The 18094-nt window shown below is 34.4% G+C and overlaps 2 protein-coding genes and 1 long non-coding RNA gene across 4 annotated transcripts; 1 reads left to right on the forward strand and 2 right to left on the reverse strand.

The window, feature by feature from the left end:
- Nucleotides 1-5606: 5606 nt before the first annotated feature.
- LOC148203349 (uncharacterized) lies at nucleotides 5607-8661 on the reverse strand. 2 transcript variants are annotated; one of them, XR_015784084.1, is made up of 3 exons: nucleotides 7614-8661; nucleotides 6095-6155; nucleotides 5607-5860 (listed from the first exon to the last, which is right to left on the reverse strand). It is a non-coding gene; the product is annotated as an uncharacterized LOC148203349 (long non-coding RNA). The 2 variants fall into 2 exon arrangements; XR_015784085.1 differs by having other exon boundaries at nucleotides 7756-8654.
- Nucleotides 8662-10031: 1370 nt separating this feature from the next.
- LOC124840036 (COBRA-like protein 4) lies at nucleotides 10032-12496 on the forward strand. Its single transcript, XM_047316020.2, has 6 exons — nucleotides 10032-10167; nucleotides 10274-10353; nucleotides 10471-10927; nucleotides 11434-11581; nucleotides 11671-11957; nucleotides 12058-12496. The coding sequence occupies exons 1-6, from the start codon at nucleotides 10068-10070 to the stop codon at nucleotides 12354-12356; spliced, it is 1371 nt and encodes a 456-aa protein (XP_047171976.2). The 5' UTR covers nucleotides 10032-10067; the 3' UTR covers nucleotides 12357-12496.
- Nucleotides 12497-12760: 264 nt separating this feature from the next.
- LOC124840034 (protein COBRA-like) lies at nucleotides 12761-16222 on the reverse strand. The gene is made up of 6 exons (XM_047316017.2): nucleotides 15952-16222; nucleotides 15244-15323; nucleotides 14413-14869; nucleotides 13876-14032; nucleotides 13461-13738; nucleotides 12761-13368 (listed from the first exon to the last, which is right to left on the reverse strand). Exons 1-6 carry the CDS (start codon nucleotides 16052-16054, stop codon nucleotides 13085-13087), a joined length of 1359 nt encoding a protein of 452 aa, XP_047171973.1. The 5' UTR covers nucleotides 16055-16222; the 3' UTR covers nucleotides 12761-13084.
- Nucleotides 16223-18094: the final 1872 nt, after the last annotated feature.

The raw sequence follows: 18094 nt of genomic DNA on the forward strand, positions 1-18094 counted from the left end.
CAAAATGTGATGGACTGTGACGACCAATCGAAGTTTGGTGCTTATGTTCATCGTCTTGAGTATGCCTCTACTGCATGGTCTCTATTTTTTTATTATGTGAACCATACTTGGATCATTTCGTGCAAGACATATTTCGTCAAGGCATGGACGAACAGAGTGATGCATCTAGGCAACTTGGATCTACGTCTGTATACCTCCCCAACACTTGCCTCTTTCCCATGCTAGGAAGGGGCCCATATATCCAACTCTACAAAACATTACTTAAATGATTTTATACATTTGTAAAATATATGAAAATAAATTTGTAAAACTAAAATGTACCTGTAGAATAGTGGAATATCCAGCTACCTGCCTAACATCAGTAAAGCTAACATCTCCTAGTTGCTCATAAGTATGTGTCAGTGTCGTTGCTCCCCTAGCATATCTCGCACGGGCATTCAAGTCTTGCAAGAGAAGGATGTTTGAGACTCGAATCAGAGTGTCACTCTTATTCGTAAAAATTGTACATCCAAGCATATGAAACAAGTAGGCCCGAGCAGTGCACTCCCAAAGCTCTTACTCAATGCACTCCTGGTAACCTCCCGCAGCCAGCTCAGCCAAACTTTTTGGACCGCGTGTCTGTTTCATCTCAGTTGTAGCTTTGGCACGATCTACGCCAAGCAGCTTCATAATATGAGATCGAGTCTCCTTGTACTTTAACTCATCGCCCTCACAAAATTGACCCATGATGGGTAGGTAGAGCACATCGTGGATGTCATCTAATGTGACGTTCATCTCACCTACTAGGAGGTGGAAAGTATTCTTGTCCAGGTGCCACCTTTTTGCAAGGGCAGCAATCAATCCATGATCGGCATACTTATATGATAGGTTCACTAAGAAACCCAACTCCGACATGGAGATATAAGACTCAATAGTCTCATGGTACATTCCAAAATATTTTAGTTTTTTCTCATGGGAGATCACCTTGATCTCCCTTTGATCTTACATAACAACACAAAAATTATATCACAAAAAAAAAACAATTAATGAACAATTAACATTTAGGTTTATGACTAACTTAGTCTTGTCATATGACAAATGCAACGTGCTAGGTATAATGGATAATAAGAAAGAAGATGTCATGTGAACCTCTTGGGAAATTAAGGAGGTGTTTTGCTTAAGGTCCAGCCTTAACCACAATTCGTGTGTTAATTTATTTTGAATTTGTTGTGTTTTTGTTATAATTTATAATTCTTTATATATTATTTATTATGTATTTGTTTTTGTTTAATTTTATTTTATTTGTTTTTGAATTTGTTTTGAATCTGTAATGCATTTGAAACTATTTATTTATTTAAATAATAATTATTATGCCTAAAAATTTTGTTTACTTATTAATTTGTTACTTAATTTATTTTTAATTTTTTAATGTTTTTGTCATAATTTGTAATTATTTAAGTATTATTTATTAAGTAATTATTTTTTTATTTTTTTGTATTTCTTTGTTAGTTTATTATTAATCTTTAATTTTATTATTTATTATTTGTTTCAATATTTATTATTATGTAATTATTTGTTGTTTTTTTTGTTTGTTATTATATTTTTAATATAATTTATTTTCTATATAATTGATTAATAGAAATGGATAAAACTAGAGGTGCATCATCTTTTCGTGGTGAGCCTTCATCTTCATCACATGATGAAAGGAGAAGACCTACGACATCTACTCGTAGAACACGCATTGAAGAATATCGTGTGGATGTCATTCATGAGCATGAGCATGTTGAGCAGGAGGATGTTCAGCAGCTCAATGTTGGTGAGGAAGAAGATGAAGGTGGTGGATTCCTAGGAGGTCCACATGACACCTCCTTACTTACCTATTATACCCAGCACGTTGCATTTGTCATATAACAAGGCCAAGTTAGTCATCAACCTAAATGTTAATTGTTCCTTAATTGTTTATTTATGTTTGTTGTATAATTTTGTGTTATTATGTAGGATCGAAGGGAGATCAAGATGATCTTCCATGAAAAAAAACTAAAACATTTTGGAATGTACCATGAGGCTATTGAGCCTTATATCTCCATGTCGAAGTTGAGTTCCTTAGTGAACCTACCATACGAGTATGCCGATCATGGATTGATCATTTCCCTTGCGGAGAGGTCACACCTGAAGACGAATATTTTTCACCTCCCAATAGGTGAGATGAGCGTCATATTAGATGACATACATAATCTACTCCACCTACCCATCATGGATCAATTTTGTGAGGTCGATGAGTTAGAGTTGAGGAGGCTCGATCTCATATTATGGAGCTGCTTGGCGTGGACTGCGTCAAAGCTACAATTGAGATGAAACAGACACGCGGTTCAAAAGTTAGGTTGAGCTGGCTGCGGGAGGTCTACCAGGAGTGCATTGAGTAGGAGCTTTGGGAGTGCGTTGCTCGGGCCTACTTGTTGCATATGCTTGGATGCACAATTTTTACAAATAAGAGTGACACTCTGATTCGAGTCTCATACCTCCTTCTATTACAAGACTTAAATGCCCCCGTGCGAGATATGCTTGGGGAGCAGCGACACTAGCACATACTTATGAGCAACGGCACTGGCACATACTTATGAGCACCGACACTGGCACATACTTATAGGCAACTAAGAGATGCTAGCTTTACTGATGTAAGGCAGATAGTTGGATATTTCACTCTTCTACAGGTACATTTTAGTTTTAGAAATTTATTTTCATATATTTTAGGAATGTATAAAACAATTTAAGTAATGTTTTTGTAGAGTTGGATATATGAGCACCTTCCTAGCATAGGAAGGAAGCAAGTGTCGGGAAGATACACAGATTTCGATCCAAGTTTCCTAGATGCATCACTTTGTTCGTCCACGCCTTAACAAAGTATGTCTTGCACGGAATGATCAAAGTATGGCTCACATAATCAAAAAATAGAAGTAATAAAAGAGAGGCATACTCAAGACAATGAACATAAGCACCAAACATCAATTGGTTGTCATAGTCCATCACATTTTGCCACACTTCCATCAAGACATCACATGCCTCAACATTATCCACTAACATTTTTCATTTGGCTTTGAGATTTTTATAATGTGAAATGTACAAAGCATCTTATACGCTTTAGGAAATACATTGTCAATATCAAAACAAGGTCTCTATTAGTGACAATAACGCGTGGACCACCACTAATGTCAATAGTAATCATTTGAACATTTCCAATGTCCAAGTGAAATTATTTTGGCATTCACTTGAAAGCAATGCAAAGGAGGCTATGAATGTTAAATCAGTTGATGTGACTTCAACAATCTCAAGCAACGAAAAATAATATTTGTTCGTCTTGTACGTGGTATCCATTAAGAAAACAATATTAAAGTAATTCAACAAGTGCCCTGAATCAGAATGTGTCCAAAACAGGTCACTTACCATATCAGAATCGTCCAAATATCTACTTCATTGGATCTATTTATCTCCATCTAACAACATCATCAAGTGTTGCATATCAGTTCTCGACTCTCTCAAAGATCGTTTGTAAGTGTACATCGTGTTATATATTTGCTTTATAGTGGTCACAATAGTTTCATTATGTTCATTAAAAGTCAAAAAATTATTTGAGGGCTTTACTTGACTCTTAATCATGTCAACAAGAATTGATTGTTCAATAACATTTAACTTCCCCGCGAAAGAATGATCATACAAAGTCTATGCTAATTCATGGTTGTGATAACCACACATAACATTTAACACAACCCTGTTCTTTAGGTGTACCCCTCAACCTAAACGGATACTCACATTTTCTTGTGTCAAATACACTAGGTTGAACATCTGGCTTATACTTCATATACTTCTCACTCTTTTCACAGTCTAACAAAATAAATGTCTTTCTTCCAGCTTCACTAGTTGTTATGTCAGATCTTATAATCACGACAACAAATCCAAGGTCGAATGCAATCTTTCGAACACATTCAATTAAATCGGCATATGAGAGAAAGATTTGATCAATGGAAAAACTTATTTGTGTAATCACCATTAGCACTTCATTTAAAAAATAAAAAAAATTCAAACATAAAACCAAAATTTATTTGAGAATCGAGAAATGGATAATTATTCATCTTATAATATTAAATACAACCTACAATAAACATTAAAATATTAAAATTTAACTACTAAAAAAACAACATAACATATTCAACTACATATTAAATCAAAAAACATATATTATAAACATTACGATATAAATTATCAATTAAATAAAAAAACAACAAAAAATAATATCAATGATATTATAATTAAAAAATTTAACAAATTATCAATTAAATTAAATTCTAAAAATATTATTACATATTACAAATTAAGTAATAAATAACAAATAAGAAAATATTTTAAAATTTAAATAAAAATTACCAAATATAAACATATTATAAATTAAATCAAAAGTTAAAAAAATTAACACATAAAAAAAAGTATACAATAAATACAAAATAACAAAAAATACTTTAAACTAGTTTAGGTGAATTCCCAATTTCTCACCTTTTTAGTTCACTTTTTAAGATTTTAAGTAGTCAAATTTTGAGTTTTAGGTACTTGATCCAATTTGAGTTGTTTCTTAGCTTCATTTAATTAGTTTAAACTTGTTAGGATATGAATATTATATATTGTTAGGCTAGTTTAGGTGAATTCTTAATTTCTCACCTTTTTAGTTCACTTTTTAAGGTTTTAAGTTGTCTAATTTTAAGTTTTAGGTACTTGATCCAATCTGAGTTGTTTCTTAGCTACATTTAACTAGTTAAAAGTAGTTAGGATATGAATATTACATATTGTTATACTAGTTTAGGTGAATTCCCAGTTTCTCACCTTTTTTCGTTCATTTTTTAAGGTTTTAATGGCAAATTTTGAGTTTTAGGTACTTGATCCAATTTGAGTTGTTTCTTAGCTTCATTTAACTAGTTTAAACTTGTTAGGATATGAATATTACATATTGTTAGGCTAGTTTAGATGAATTCTCAATTTTTCACCTTTTTAGTTCACTTTTTAAGGTTTTAAGTAGTCTAATTTTAAGTTTTAGGTACTTGATTTAATTTGAGTTGTTTCTTAGATTCATTTAACTAGTTTAAACTTGTCTGGATATGAATATTACATTTTGTTAGGCTAGTTTAGGTGAATTTCCAATTTCTCACCTTTTTAGTTCACTTTTTAAGGTTTTAATTAGTCCAATTTTGAGTTTTAGATACTTAATCCAATTTGAGTTGTTTCTTAGCTTCATTTAACTAGTTCAAACATGTTTGATATGAAAGCAATCTAGTTCAAACATGTTTGATATGAAAGCAATCGGGGAAAATTGTTCATTTGATGTACTATAATTGCTAATCAAAATGACACCGAGAAAAAATTATGGGACACGTATTGTTTGTAGTTTTGAGACATGACCTCTACATCCTGTAGGGAGGAAGGAAGACAGGCTTCCTTGAACGTGTTTCTACATTCTTGTCTTGTCAAAAATCAACAGGGAAAAATTCTTTGGTGTTTCATGGTTGATTTACGTGTCTGTTTTTAAATTAGGAGACAAATCAAGGTTTCTTGTTACCAACTATCATTCATATTTAATCTCATCCTAATGCATAAATAAGAAACACTTTATATATATTCATCCTTATGTTGCATGCAATTAATAATTAACAACATGAATGAACACTATATCAATACATGTAAACCAAGTTCATCAAAGACCAAAGACCAGAGTAAGGAAAAATGTCGTCAAGCACATGCTATCTTTCTGACAAATCTTACAACTAAAACACAATAATTCCAAGTGTATGACAATATTGGCCACAAAAAGAAAGCAGCACAAACTGAGATTAATTACTACCTGGAACACAAAGAGTAAATTTCAGAGGTATGCTTGATCTTTTGGATCTATTCACAAAACTTTTAGTTATAGTCAACTGCATTCGCTTGTGATGATATATCCAAACTATTTTGAGAAGGTAAGTAGAAAATAACTACACTTCAAGCACAAACTCAGAAGCATTAACATCATATGCAATATCAGATGCACCAAAAGTTACTAAGTTGTGACAAACAACAATTTAAGTAATCTAACCTTTTAAATTGAATCAAAATCCAGCGGAAGCAAAAAGAAATAATTCAAGCAACTCCACCAACTGCAATAACAATTACAAGTATCACTTCTAAATGCTTAAGAAACAGTAATAAAACTCAGTTTCAAATTTGAGTTAGAAAGTATTGGGGCTTTATAAAATGTGAGGTAGTTCTCTGTGTAAACATTGATAGCACAATTTTGGTGTTCTGATACATATTGCATGTCTAACTGGGGAGGTAGATTCATATCACGCAAATACTTTTATTTCAATTTTTTCATGCTATCGCTAAGTGGCTGTTATGAAGGTGACAGATGCTGCATTGAAGGCTGCTAAAAAAGGGCTTCCAAATGCTGCAATGAGCAGCAATAAAGGGACACATTGAAGGTGCCGCATGCTGCAATTAAAGCAGCAAGGAAGGGGCACAAATTAGTGAAAGTTCCAAATAAGTGGTTCTTTTGAAAGAGAAATCCAAATATCAAACAAGGTCAAAACGAAGGAGCAAGAGAAAAACAGTAGCAATTGTTTGTTAACAAACAAAATAAGATCATCATTGTACGACATGACAAGAGGAAATTAAAGTAAAACTCCACATCTTAGGGAGCTATGGGGCAAGTCAAAGTGTTTACTATTGAACACACTCGACCATTATTTGTACTAACTTAAATGTCATTCTTACTAACTCTTAAATTACCTAAAATTAGAGAGTGGCTATTTTTTTATCATTTTTTTGACTTAATAAAGTTTTTTAATAGGCTTTATTTAAAGTTATCTTGTATTTATGATAGACAACATAAACCTAACGAAAATAATATATTTGTGGTCTGTGTGTGATTCATGAGTAGAATCTATAATTGGACTAATGAAAAAGCGTGAGAAACATTTCCAAGTGCATAAATAGACCTGAGTCTGGTCAGCATTTTCATTATCAATAACTGGAGTAGTAGGTGTGACTCATGCTCTCTGCCCTATTCTAATGTTCATCCTCCAAACTAACCCATTTTACACTCTAAATTTACCTACTCTTTATCCCTCCCTCATCATTGATTCAAAGTCTGTTTTTAATTCGGTTCAACACCAATCATTGATTGGCCTTTTGACTTTCAAGGGGCAGGGAACACCAATTTTAGTAGCTAAGTAATAGAAATACACAGACATTATTTGAGCTCATTAATAGCTTGCATGTCTGATTTGATTAGTACAGAATAGTAACAGAAAGAACACACAGTAGTTTAGCTTCCACATCAATTAACACACAAAACAAAACCAAACTTGTGAGTTGATAATGAAGCACCAGAATCAGGTTTTGGATATTCACAACTGCCTGTTACAGTGAAGCTAGGAAAATTCGTCCGCAGGCATTAATTTTAAGATTTTAATGTATAAATTAAGTGTAGTAATCACTTTAATAATTTTATTGTTAAGATTAGTAATATTATTTAAACATTATGTAATGAAACACAGTCCAAGAATCCAATATGTTCAGATGTAGTGATTATATAATGCAATACATGGGCAAACCTGAAATTTCAAATGTCGGACTCAAGTCTAGACCTTATAATTGGATCGTCACAAGCAAAGCATAGAGACCTCACACTAGTGTATATAAGAACATTCTCTCAAGGAATACAACCCATTGACACGAACACAGCACAACACTGACCTTGCATAAATCCCTAAACGCACCACGGCAGCGTCAACAGCCTCCCTCCACCACGGCAGCGGCAAAAAGTGCATCAATCACCGTCCACCAACATTCCCTCAACCGCAGCACCAACCCTTGCGAAAATCCCTCAACGCACCTCGAACGGTTACCAACCCAACGTCCTCACACCGTCAATGGGGTGCGCTCAACCACCTGAACACCAGGACCGAAAGAAGCACCTCAACCTTGGCTGGGAAGAACCAATGCTGCAGCTGCGGGCCAATGCTGCAGCTGCGGCTGGGAACCACCGCGACACCAGGGGGAGAGGATTCGCGAGCGAGAAGGGGGAAATAGGGTTCTTGCTCGACCAAATCGAAATAGGGGAAACAAATCCCAATTTTTGGCCTTTATTGCCATAGATCAGTTGGTATTCAAATTTACCAATGCATTACGGACGATAATTGCTCCGGGTTGTTTTCTCTCCGGAGCTGCATGCGGAAGTGATGCCTCCACACAACAACTACAGCAATAGCTCCCAAGCGTGGTGGAGAAGCTTCGATTCTTGCTACAAAGAAGCTTTAAGAGGGTTACAAACCCGTTTTTCAAGAAGCGTCCGAAACAATTAGGAAGAGGAGGAGCGTTGCCAAATCCCTAACCTAAAAACGAAGTAGCTCGCGCCTTCTCCTTCTTTGATCCTCGTCGTTGTCCCAGCCACCTTGCCCAGCACATGCCTCTGTCTCCCTCGCCGCCTCGCCGCCACCATTCCAGCGCCTACAAACTCTTCGGCTCGGCTGGCGGCGCTGCCTCCTTATGGCACGCTATAATGCCCAGCAGCGGTGATGGATTCCGTCGTGGCGTTGTGGGCCGCATGATATTTTTCCTAATATATTTCTACTATGTTTTCAAATTATACTTATTTTAGTATGTATTTTTAATATATTTTAAAATATTAAAATTAATATAACGTAGATGCACGTTGGAGAGATAATACAAAAATTAAAAAAAAATTACTCACTTTATTGTCCCTTATTTAGTTTTTCTATTTCTTTCTTAATCCCTTATGCTTTATTCACGTATGAAAAGTATGCATTAATAAAGAAAAGTGATTTTAATGGTTGGAGAATTAGAAAATGGGGTCGAAACGAGAGAACAAGATAGTGAACTATGCAAAAAGTTTCCCATCAGGAGGATTTAGGTAAAAAGTGACGAAACAATGTGCAATTTCTCTATTTTAACCTCATTTATAAAATGAAAAGAAAAATTATGGCTCTCGGAACCAAATATATCTTTAATAAAATATTATTATTGGTTTAATTATTATTTTTTCCTCAATATTTTAAGTTATAATATTTGTTTTAGGTTTAATCAAGTCGTATAATGTATCAAATTAATTTAATGTTATTTCTTTCGTTAAATTGATATTAATTTTATTTCAAAGCTGATCATATCTCAATCCTAATTAGTAATTTGGTTTCTATATTTTAGTTGTTAAGTGTTTAAAAAAATTTGAAGTTGGACAAGTTGTACCATCCAGATTATACAATCCAGACATGATAAAACTGGAATTTTCTTATATCGGGTGCAAGAAAAAATGAACGTGCAGGAAGAAGCTGTCCATCTGAGTTGAGTGATAGATAATCAGGTTTGAAGACTATGGCCCAATAACTTGAACTAAGACACATGGGCTACATTTGATTTGTTCAATGTATCAGTTTGATTTTTAAATGTGTTGCGTTGCACCATTATTCGGCTTGTATTAGGATGGTTCCGTTGGGCACATTATATTTGTTTTCAATCCATCGCAAGATGGTAACTCTATACCATATTCTCTAAGGCTGATTGCCATGTTTTATAACAGTGAAAACAGATGATATAGCTATTTGTTCTGTAAACATGAACAATTTATATTCATAGATGTTGATGTTTAGCTCCAGACACAAACTATATCCAGATAAACAACTATTTTAAGATGTAATGTTAATAATCCCAGAGTATAAACAAAATCATAAAAGATCTCCTGCCATAAATCATTCATCAATTTGAGGCAAGTCGTTTAAAGAATGAAAAGTAAGTGAAAACTGGCCAACCCCTTATGTATCCTGAGGCAAACTGAAAAGATATTGGAGTAGAGCTAGTTGCATGCAAACAATTGATAAGAGAGATGCAGACATAACATTTCTTTTGAATGTGATATCACATGGACCTAACAACCACTATGTGATAACATATTCTGCAAATCAGTTCAACAAATGTTATAAATGCACTAGTACATCTGCACTCTTAGCAAGTTGTGTGCCACACCTGAACTAGTGATTCTGTGAACTTCAGACATGGAATCTGACAGTGGTAAACAGCAGCAAAAGGACACATTTGGATGCTTCAAGTTGGTTGCCTTAATTGCTCTATGCTTTGTTTTAGTTTCTCCAGCAGGTAAATTACACAACTATATATGCAAAACACAGGGAAGTTAGAGTTGTAGATATAGTTTTGTTGCTCAGGGATTCATTGTAAGTTATTGATCTTGTTGTGATTGTAGAATCATTTGATCCATTGGATCCAACTGGGAATGTGACAATAAGATGGGATATCATGTCCTGGACATCAGATGGATATTTGGTAACTTCTGATCATTCTATCATAATATGCATGGATTCTATGTTTATGAATATGAAAATGTCTCCAAAAGAATGATCAAATCATGCATAAACTGATCAGTTGTGTTAAATTTTGTAGGCTACTGTGACATTGTTTAACTTCCAATTGTACCGCAATATTATGAATCCTGGGTGGACTCTGGGGTGGACATGGGCAAAGAAAGAAATAATCTGGGCCATGATGGGGGCTCAAGCCACAGAGCAAGGAAACTGTGCCAAGTTCAAGTTGAAGATTCCTCATAGCTGCAAGAGGGACCCTCAAGTGGTTGACTTGCTACCCGGAGCTCCTTTCAACATGCAGTTCACCAATTGCTGCAGGGGTGGTGTGCTTACATCTTGGGGACAGAACCCTTCAGGTGCAGTATCTTCATTTCAGATAGGTGTGGGGCTCTCTGGCACCTCCAACAAGACAGTCAAATTGCCTAAGAACTTCAAATTGTTGGGACCTGGACCAGGATATTCTTGTGGCCCTGCTAAGGTTGTTCCATCCACTGCAATCCTCACAGATGATCGAAGGCGAAAAATGCAGGCATTGAGTATGTGCATACATTACTAATTCCCTTCATTCACTGTATCTCTGATTACTCATGCATTGCTATTATTACAAATGAGTTTAATTTTCACACACAGTTAGCTTAAAAAATTTACACCCAACTAAATCAATCTGTATATGACATTAAAGTATTCAAAAACTAACAATCTTATCATTCATGACAATCTATGATTAGATGACTTGCTAGAAATCCCACATAAAGTAGAAATAAGACCACCGTATGTATATATTTGGACGCAAATTTTGTCTTATAAGTTGGTTTTATGAGGTTGAATTAGACTTAAAATTTATCTTTTTACATAGTATAAGAGTCATAAATTAGAGTCCATTTTAACCAAATTTATTTTTTGTTGAGTTTATTGTTCTATTCATTATCGGTCTGGTGTGAGACCACCCATTATGTATATCTCGGTGTGAGAATGCTTTATACTTAGAATTAGAATTCTAATTGAATGCTTCGATGATTCTATCTTATGGTTTTCTATGCAGTGTCTTGGAATGTGACGTGCACTTATTCACAGTTTCTTGCCTCCAAGAACCCAAGCTGTTGTGTTTCTTTGTCATCTTTCTACAGTGACAAAATCACAGGTTGTCCACCTTGTGCTTGTGGGTGCCAGAATAACGATACCTGTGTCACGTAAGCCGCCCTTGTAATTTTACTTTAGTCTTTTCTCCTTCTAATTAGTACTGACATACAATTTTTATCTTACAATGATGGGCATGCAGGAGAGACTCAAAGATCCTGCAAGAGAATGTCACCTCAACTCATCGAAAATCAGACATCACACCAAAACCATTGTTACAATGCACACACCACCTGTGTCATGTCCGGGTGCACTGGCATTTGAAAGACAACTATCAGGACTATTGGCGAGTCAAGATTGCCATTATCAACTTCAACTATCGATTGAATTTCACCGATTGGTCTCTTGTTGTGCAGCACCCCAATCTCAATAATGTAACCCAAGTCTATAGCTTTGAATACATGCCACTCCTTCCCTATGAGTCCATAAGTGAGTTCTTAGAAATGGACTGCAAATGGTTGAGTATTTTCTGTACTAGTGCTTTAGAAGAGGTTTCCTTGATACTCTGCTTGCTGTTTTGTATATGCAGATGACACAGGCATGTTCTATGGTTTGAAATATTACAATGATCTGTTGATGGAAGCTGGGCCTAAAGGGAATGTTCAGTCTGAGGTGCTCATGAAGAAGGATAAGAACACATTTACTCTCAAGCAGGGTTGGGCGTTTCCTAGAAGGGTCTACTTTAATGGTGATGAATGCATGCTGCCACCTCCTGATTCATATCCTATGTTGCCAAACTCTGCCCACAAACCACCAACAACTATTACATTCATTGCAACCTATGTGGTTTTCACATTATTTTTTCATTTGATTGTAACACATTTTTGAGGTATAAGAGAGGCTCTTTTTAGTTTGAAGCTTACAGCTTAGAGAGAGGAATTAGCTGGCAGATATGCAAAATGGAATTTCTTGTGAACTCTTATACATATCAAATGAATATATTCACTCATAAGGTGACATTTTCTCTTCGGATTGTTAGTCATTCTTTAATTGGAAGAGTAAGGATGAGAACAAACTAACGAGTATATCAACCCTTACTGCAGAGTATATCCACAAATCGATTTTCCTTTGTATATTCAAAGAACTGTTCTTTTTTGCATAGTACTTTTTACATTCAATGTAAACCCATCTGCATATGTTTTGGGATTGTAAAAATGTGAAAATGAGTATTTAACAAATGACTTCAGAAACGTAAGAAGTGATACCTATAATTTCATCTTGGAATCATCATATCAACTCAACACTAAAAATAAATTGGATATTCTATAATCTGAAAAAATAATTATCATCCAAGCAAGTAATTTATAATAATTATACAAATCAAAAGCTGAAAAGATGTGTCACTTATACTGGGTAAAATGCAATCCCCACGGTGAATAAAGGACAGAATTCTTGTGGCAAGCATTTATGCATCTGTGATACTTTTTATTGCCTTGGTAGCAGCCTCTATGCCTTTTTGACAATGGGGATGACTTTATCTTTCACAAGCTGGTGCAGAAGAGAGAGATACAACGCTCCAAGAGAGTAGATGGTTCCTCTATATTCTCTATGATTGATTAAATAACACTTAACAAAGAAGCTAAAGTGGCTATGAGTGTACTTAGCACAGAGAAAACTAGTTTAGGACTTGCATTTGGCAGCCAAGGGTAGGCATCTGGAGGAGGCATAACACAGTTATCCCCGTTGAAATAAATCCTTCTGGGGAATGCCCATCCCTTATCAAATGTGAAGGTTGATTTGTCTTTTCTAAGTAAGATTTCTGATTGAACGTTACCAAGAGGTCCAGCTGAAGAAAGAAAATCATTGTAGAACTTGATTCCCCACAGCATACTTGTATCATCTGAAAACCCATGTCCCAAATCAATTACATAAGACTGGGATGTTTTCTTCACAATATCATCTAGAAATATGTGTATGAAAGAGAGAACTTACTCAAGCCCTCATAGGGTGTAAGTGACTTGTACTGAAAACTGAAGAGCTGGGTAATATTATCTAAATTGGGATGCTGCACAACAAGGTTCCACTGAGAGTAGTTCATTCTGTAGTTGAAATTAGTAATTGTGACCTTCACCCTCCAGTACTCTTTGTAATTGAGTTTCACATGCCAATGCACTCGAATAGGACACATGTGGCTGGTGCACTGAACTAGAGGTGTGTTTGCAGCTTTGCCTGATGCTGATACAACTGAAGCTAAATGCGGTGAATTTGGTCTGTAAGACAATCAGAAAGATAAATCATAAGAATGGGGAATGGTGAAAAAAACTACTCAGGAAAATACTTTGAAGAACTACTACACACAAGAAAGGAAGGTTTCAAATATGTAGGAATAGATAAATTGTATACTTACTCTACGCAGCTGCCAGATTCTGTTTTGTTTTGGCAGCCACAGGTGCAGGTTGGGCAGTTTACTACTGTGTCATTGTAGAAGGATGAGAGGGAAACACAACAACTTGGAGTCTTTTGAGCCAGGAATTGAGAATAAGTGCAGGTAATATTCCAAGTCACTGCCACAAAATATTCAAGTTTAGTTGAAGAGAAGTAAGAATTTGGATTTCTTACTCTGAATAATGTACAAAGCATAAATTATTATTCAGTACATGACTACCAACTATTTATTTCACCAAAATAATATCCATTACATTTCCAGAAGCAATGATGCTAACATGAAAAATGAAAATGAAACGTTGAAAGTGAAAAACATGGATAGAATAAACTTCCGAGACTAAAAGTAATAACAAAAGTTCAAAAGAAACTTCAATAGAACAAGGGCCTGTATGTACATATCTTATATCTATCTAGAAGCTTGTCTTAGAAGAAAGTTTAGAAAGACAAACGAATATAAGAAGGATTTTGATTAATTCAGTGTAATTTTCAACTAACTTACTCATGGCTTGGGTGGTTCTCCTCTTGTCACTGGTAATAAATGTAGTTGGTTTCACAACCTTTGCAGGACCACAAGTGTAGCCAGGTCCTGGTGCTTTGAGGGTAAAATTTTTAGGCAGTTTGACCGTTCTGTTTGTGGTTCCAGCAGAACCAACACTAATCTGGAAAGAACTTACTGCACTACTGGGGTCCTGACCCCATGAATTTAGGACACCCCCTTTGCAACAATTTGCAATCTGCTGGTTGTAAGGAGTTCCTGGCAGTAAATCCACCACTGTTGGATCCTTCTTACAACAATGAGGAATACCTGCTTTGAACTTTGAACAGTCCCCTTGCTCTGTGGTTTGGCTTCCCATCATGTTCCAAATTACTTCTTTTTTAGCCCATGTCCACCCTAATGACCATCCAGGGGACTGAATGTGGCGATATTGTTGAAAGTTGTACATTGTAACAACAGCCTGCTCAAGCCATACAACAAGGTTCAATATGTTTCAAGAAGCAGAAACAGATCACAGAAGCCTAATTTCACTCAAAATCAAATCTAAAAAAATTGGTTTCTGCTTCTTTGACACGTGACGTAATTCATTATCTCAATGAAGTAAGAGGTGAATACAAAATGTCAAAATAGTAATAACCAATTAACCATAGTAAAATTTACCCGCTCAGACAAACTTTTGAGTCCTGTTCAAACAAAGTATGTGCGATTGAGAAGATCCATCAAGTTACAAATAAGTCCAGTCTTACATAGTTCTCATTGATTTTAGAAAAAATTTCAAGGTACGAGTTATACTGAATATGTTTAATATACATTCAAAAATCTGTGGTCACTTACAAGATAGCCATCTGGAGTCCAGCTAATGACATCCCATTTGATTGTTATATTGCCAGTTGGATCAAGCGGATCATAGGCTTCTGTAAATGAACAAGCAATAAATATTGATGAATTTTAAATTAATCTGAAAATTTTTCCAACAAAATACATCTGACTCAATTGCTTTCGAGCTGGAGATTAGAGATTTTAACAGATATAGTAAAACACTAAAACAAAAAATAGATAAAAGTGTAATTTGTATCCATGAGCAACCTCACTTTCTCCAAGTTCAATAAAGAAACGGTCTACTTATCTAAAGTAGTTATCAGATGGGTGTAACTGTACTAATCTATAGTTCTATTAATAGAAACCAGATCACTAATATGCAACAGCTAAGTGCTTAAAATGTAATAGAAAATTCATTTAAAAAGAAATATATTGATTCCATCTTTCACTTTCTTTGATCGGTTAAAGTGCCAAACAAAAAACTATGAACCGACACAAAGAAGTGAGAATCCAAATTGACTTGGACCCGTCAACTAATATACAGATCAATGCAATAAAATGTCCTTCAACTTCCTCGATCACAGTTCTAGCAAAAGAACCAAACTTTTGAGAAAATGGGAACTCGGTAACTCAGAAATAGAAACAGAACCAGAAACCAAATTATCAATGTACATGTAGGAACTAAATTTGAGCTCCATGCAAACAATGAGAGAAAGCCAATACCTGTAGAACTGAATGAGGAGAAAAAGAAGAGCAGCAGGAGCAAGACTGCAAAAGCACCACGAGGGACAACAGATCCAACGGCAGGTAACATTTTGTGTTCCATTTCTTGATGCAGATTTTATATGACAATGTTGCTCAAGTTCAAGATCTGCACCAAAAGGGAGTGAGAGCAAAGTGTAGACCTCTCAGCTCTCTAGTTCCATCACAAAGCAGAAGCTTTTGGTTTAGAAATGAACTGAGTCTGTCATGAAACTTCATGTAATCACTGTCTTTATTGTATAACTGTAACAAAACTGTTTGGAAGATCTGATACAAACAGTCATCACCAAATATCTAGTTTGCCCTTTAATGACAGTTAATCTATTGAACAAAAATGGTTAATTTTTTACAGAGTTAGGTAATAGTGTCTCTTATATTTACAGTAGGCTTTGTTGATTTAGTGCAGAGTTATATTTGTCAGTCAAAAATTAATTAAATAAAAATTAAAAATTTAATATTTAATATACAAATGCATTTGTTTTGTTGAAATTTTAACTGTTAAATTTTCGAACCAAGATGTTGTTTTTTCTCCGTGGCACTTAAATTTGAAAACTTTTTTAGGTCCCATTTGAATACTGAGGTGATTGTTGCACCCTATTTATTTAGGGATATTATGGGAATAAGAAAAGATACCGACAGCAAGAGGAACATGTGAAGGAAAGACAGATGCATGGGTTTAAATAATTAAAAGGAAAAGTTGAAAAATCTCCTTAAACTTGTCGGTGAGATGTTTGCTACAATGTTTTACATTATAACTCTACAACTTGTTCTCAAGGTAGATCCATCCCTCACAGGACCAGAAAACTACATGAGATTACTGAGTCATTGATTGATTAGATAGCAGTTAGCTATGTTTTTGTTTTTTCTGAACATTATTTTAAGACCCCATCCCGTCTCAAGCAATTATACATTACCACTTTTGTACGGACCACATTTGTTTTATGTTTCTCTTAACACTCTTGATTATATAATTAATAGTTTTGTTGTCTAAACTGTGAAGTTGTGACAACTACATGTTTCTTTTTAATGTGCATATAGCTCCTTGGATGAGTCGGCTGTATATTCATCATATTAATAGTAACTGCAAAATGTGGAAATGAGAAATATGTTCGTTTTAAAATTATATATTTTTCATAATTGTTTTATTTATGTTGGAGAGTTTTTGTTTGAGGTAAAAGTCCTAATAATTCTTCACCCATAAATATCTAATTTTTTTTTCCATAGTTTAGGATTATTTATTGATGTAGAATATGAGTAATGTCAACTTTTTTTTTCTTTTCTTTTTTAAAAAATTAAATCTTATTGAAAAAAGTTATGTCAATCAAGGTTCATTGAAGGTGTGATCTCACTCTAAACCTATATTTATTTTAAATGATAATTTTTTTTAAGAAAATATAATATTAACGAGATTTGGATCTAGCTAATACAAAGAATTAATACTACTTTCAACCTAAAATATTAAAACTTTAGATTAAAAATGCCGTTAATTTCTCTGACATTACTCAGATGTGTTTTATTGATTTGGAAAGAATAACCAAATATATAGACTATACAAAGTATCTAGACTCTTAAGGAAAAAAATATATCAATTATTCAAGACATAATCAATTTTACAGAAGTTAAATAAGGTAACTTACAATCAAATATGTTATTTCTTATCACTCGGGTTTTATTAATGTTAAATTTATCTGATGAATCTTCAACTTCTATAAGACTCATCATTTATATAAGACATACTAAATTTTCTTTGACTTTAAAGGTAAAATACTTGAAAGGAAGATTAGAAAAATACTGTCACTTTTGAGACTGTGTAACATTTCAAAATGATGTTTTAGGAACATAATTTCATTTGACACGTTGCTTGTCATCAAGTATATGGTTGTGTCATTAATACCATTTAATTGCCTCTCGCACTAATTCCCCATTTAAAACTCTCTACAGGCACTATTTGCTCTACAAATTTCCTAGGTAAGACATTAACCCTATGCTTAAAATTAATCCATGCATAGTGAATGTACATTGGTTTAGTTAATTGTTATATGTTTAGTCTTTTGGGGTGAATCTACCTATTTAATGTTAATGGTTTGTTTGAAGTTTCGGATAA

The sequence above is a fragment of the Vigna umbellata genome, chromosome 2 (assembly GCF_029865625.1).
Source record: "Vigna umbellata cultivar VRB3 chromosome 2, Vumbellata_1.0, whole genome shotgun sequence".
Taxonomy (NCBI): Eukaryota; Viridiplantae; Streptophyta; class Magnoliopsida; order Fabales; family Fabaceae; genus Vigna; species Vigna umbellata.

Excerpts from the sequence above, each read along its gene's own strand:
- LOC124840036 (XM_047316020.2), top strand. The coding sequence starts at position 10,068 with ATGGAATCTGACAGTGGTAAACAGCAGCAAAAGGACACATTTGGATGC. Across the intron at positions 10,168-10,273 it reads TGTTTTAGTTTCTCCAGCAG|AATCATTTGATCCATTGGAT; the intron begins GTAAATTACACA and ends TTGTGATTGTAG. Across the intron at positions 11,958-12,057 it reads CCTTCCCTATGAGTCCATAA|ATGACACAGGCATGTTCTAT; the intron begins GTGAGTTCTTAG and ends TTGTATATGCAG.
- LOC124840034 (XM_047316017.2), bottom strand. The coding sequence starts at position 16,054 with ATGGAACACAAAATGTTACCTGCCGTTGGATCTGTTGTCCCTCGTGGT. Across the intron at positions 14,033-14,412 it reads GAGAACCACCCAAGCCATGA|TGACTTGGAATATTACCTGC; the intron begins GTAAGTTAGTTG and ends ATTTTGTGGCAG. Across the intron at positions 13,739-13,875 it reads GAATCTGGCAGCTGCGTAGA|ACCAAATTCACCGCATTTAG; the intron begins GTAAGTATACAA and ends ATTGTCTTACAG.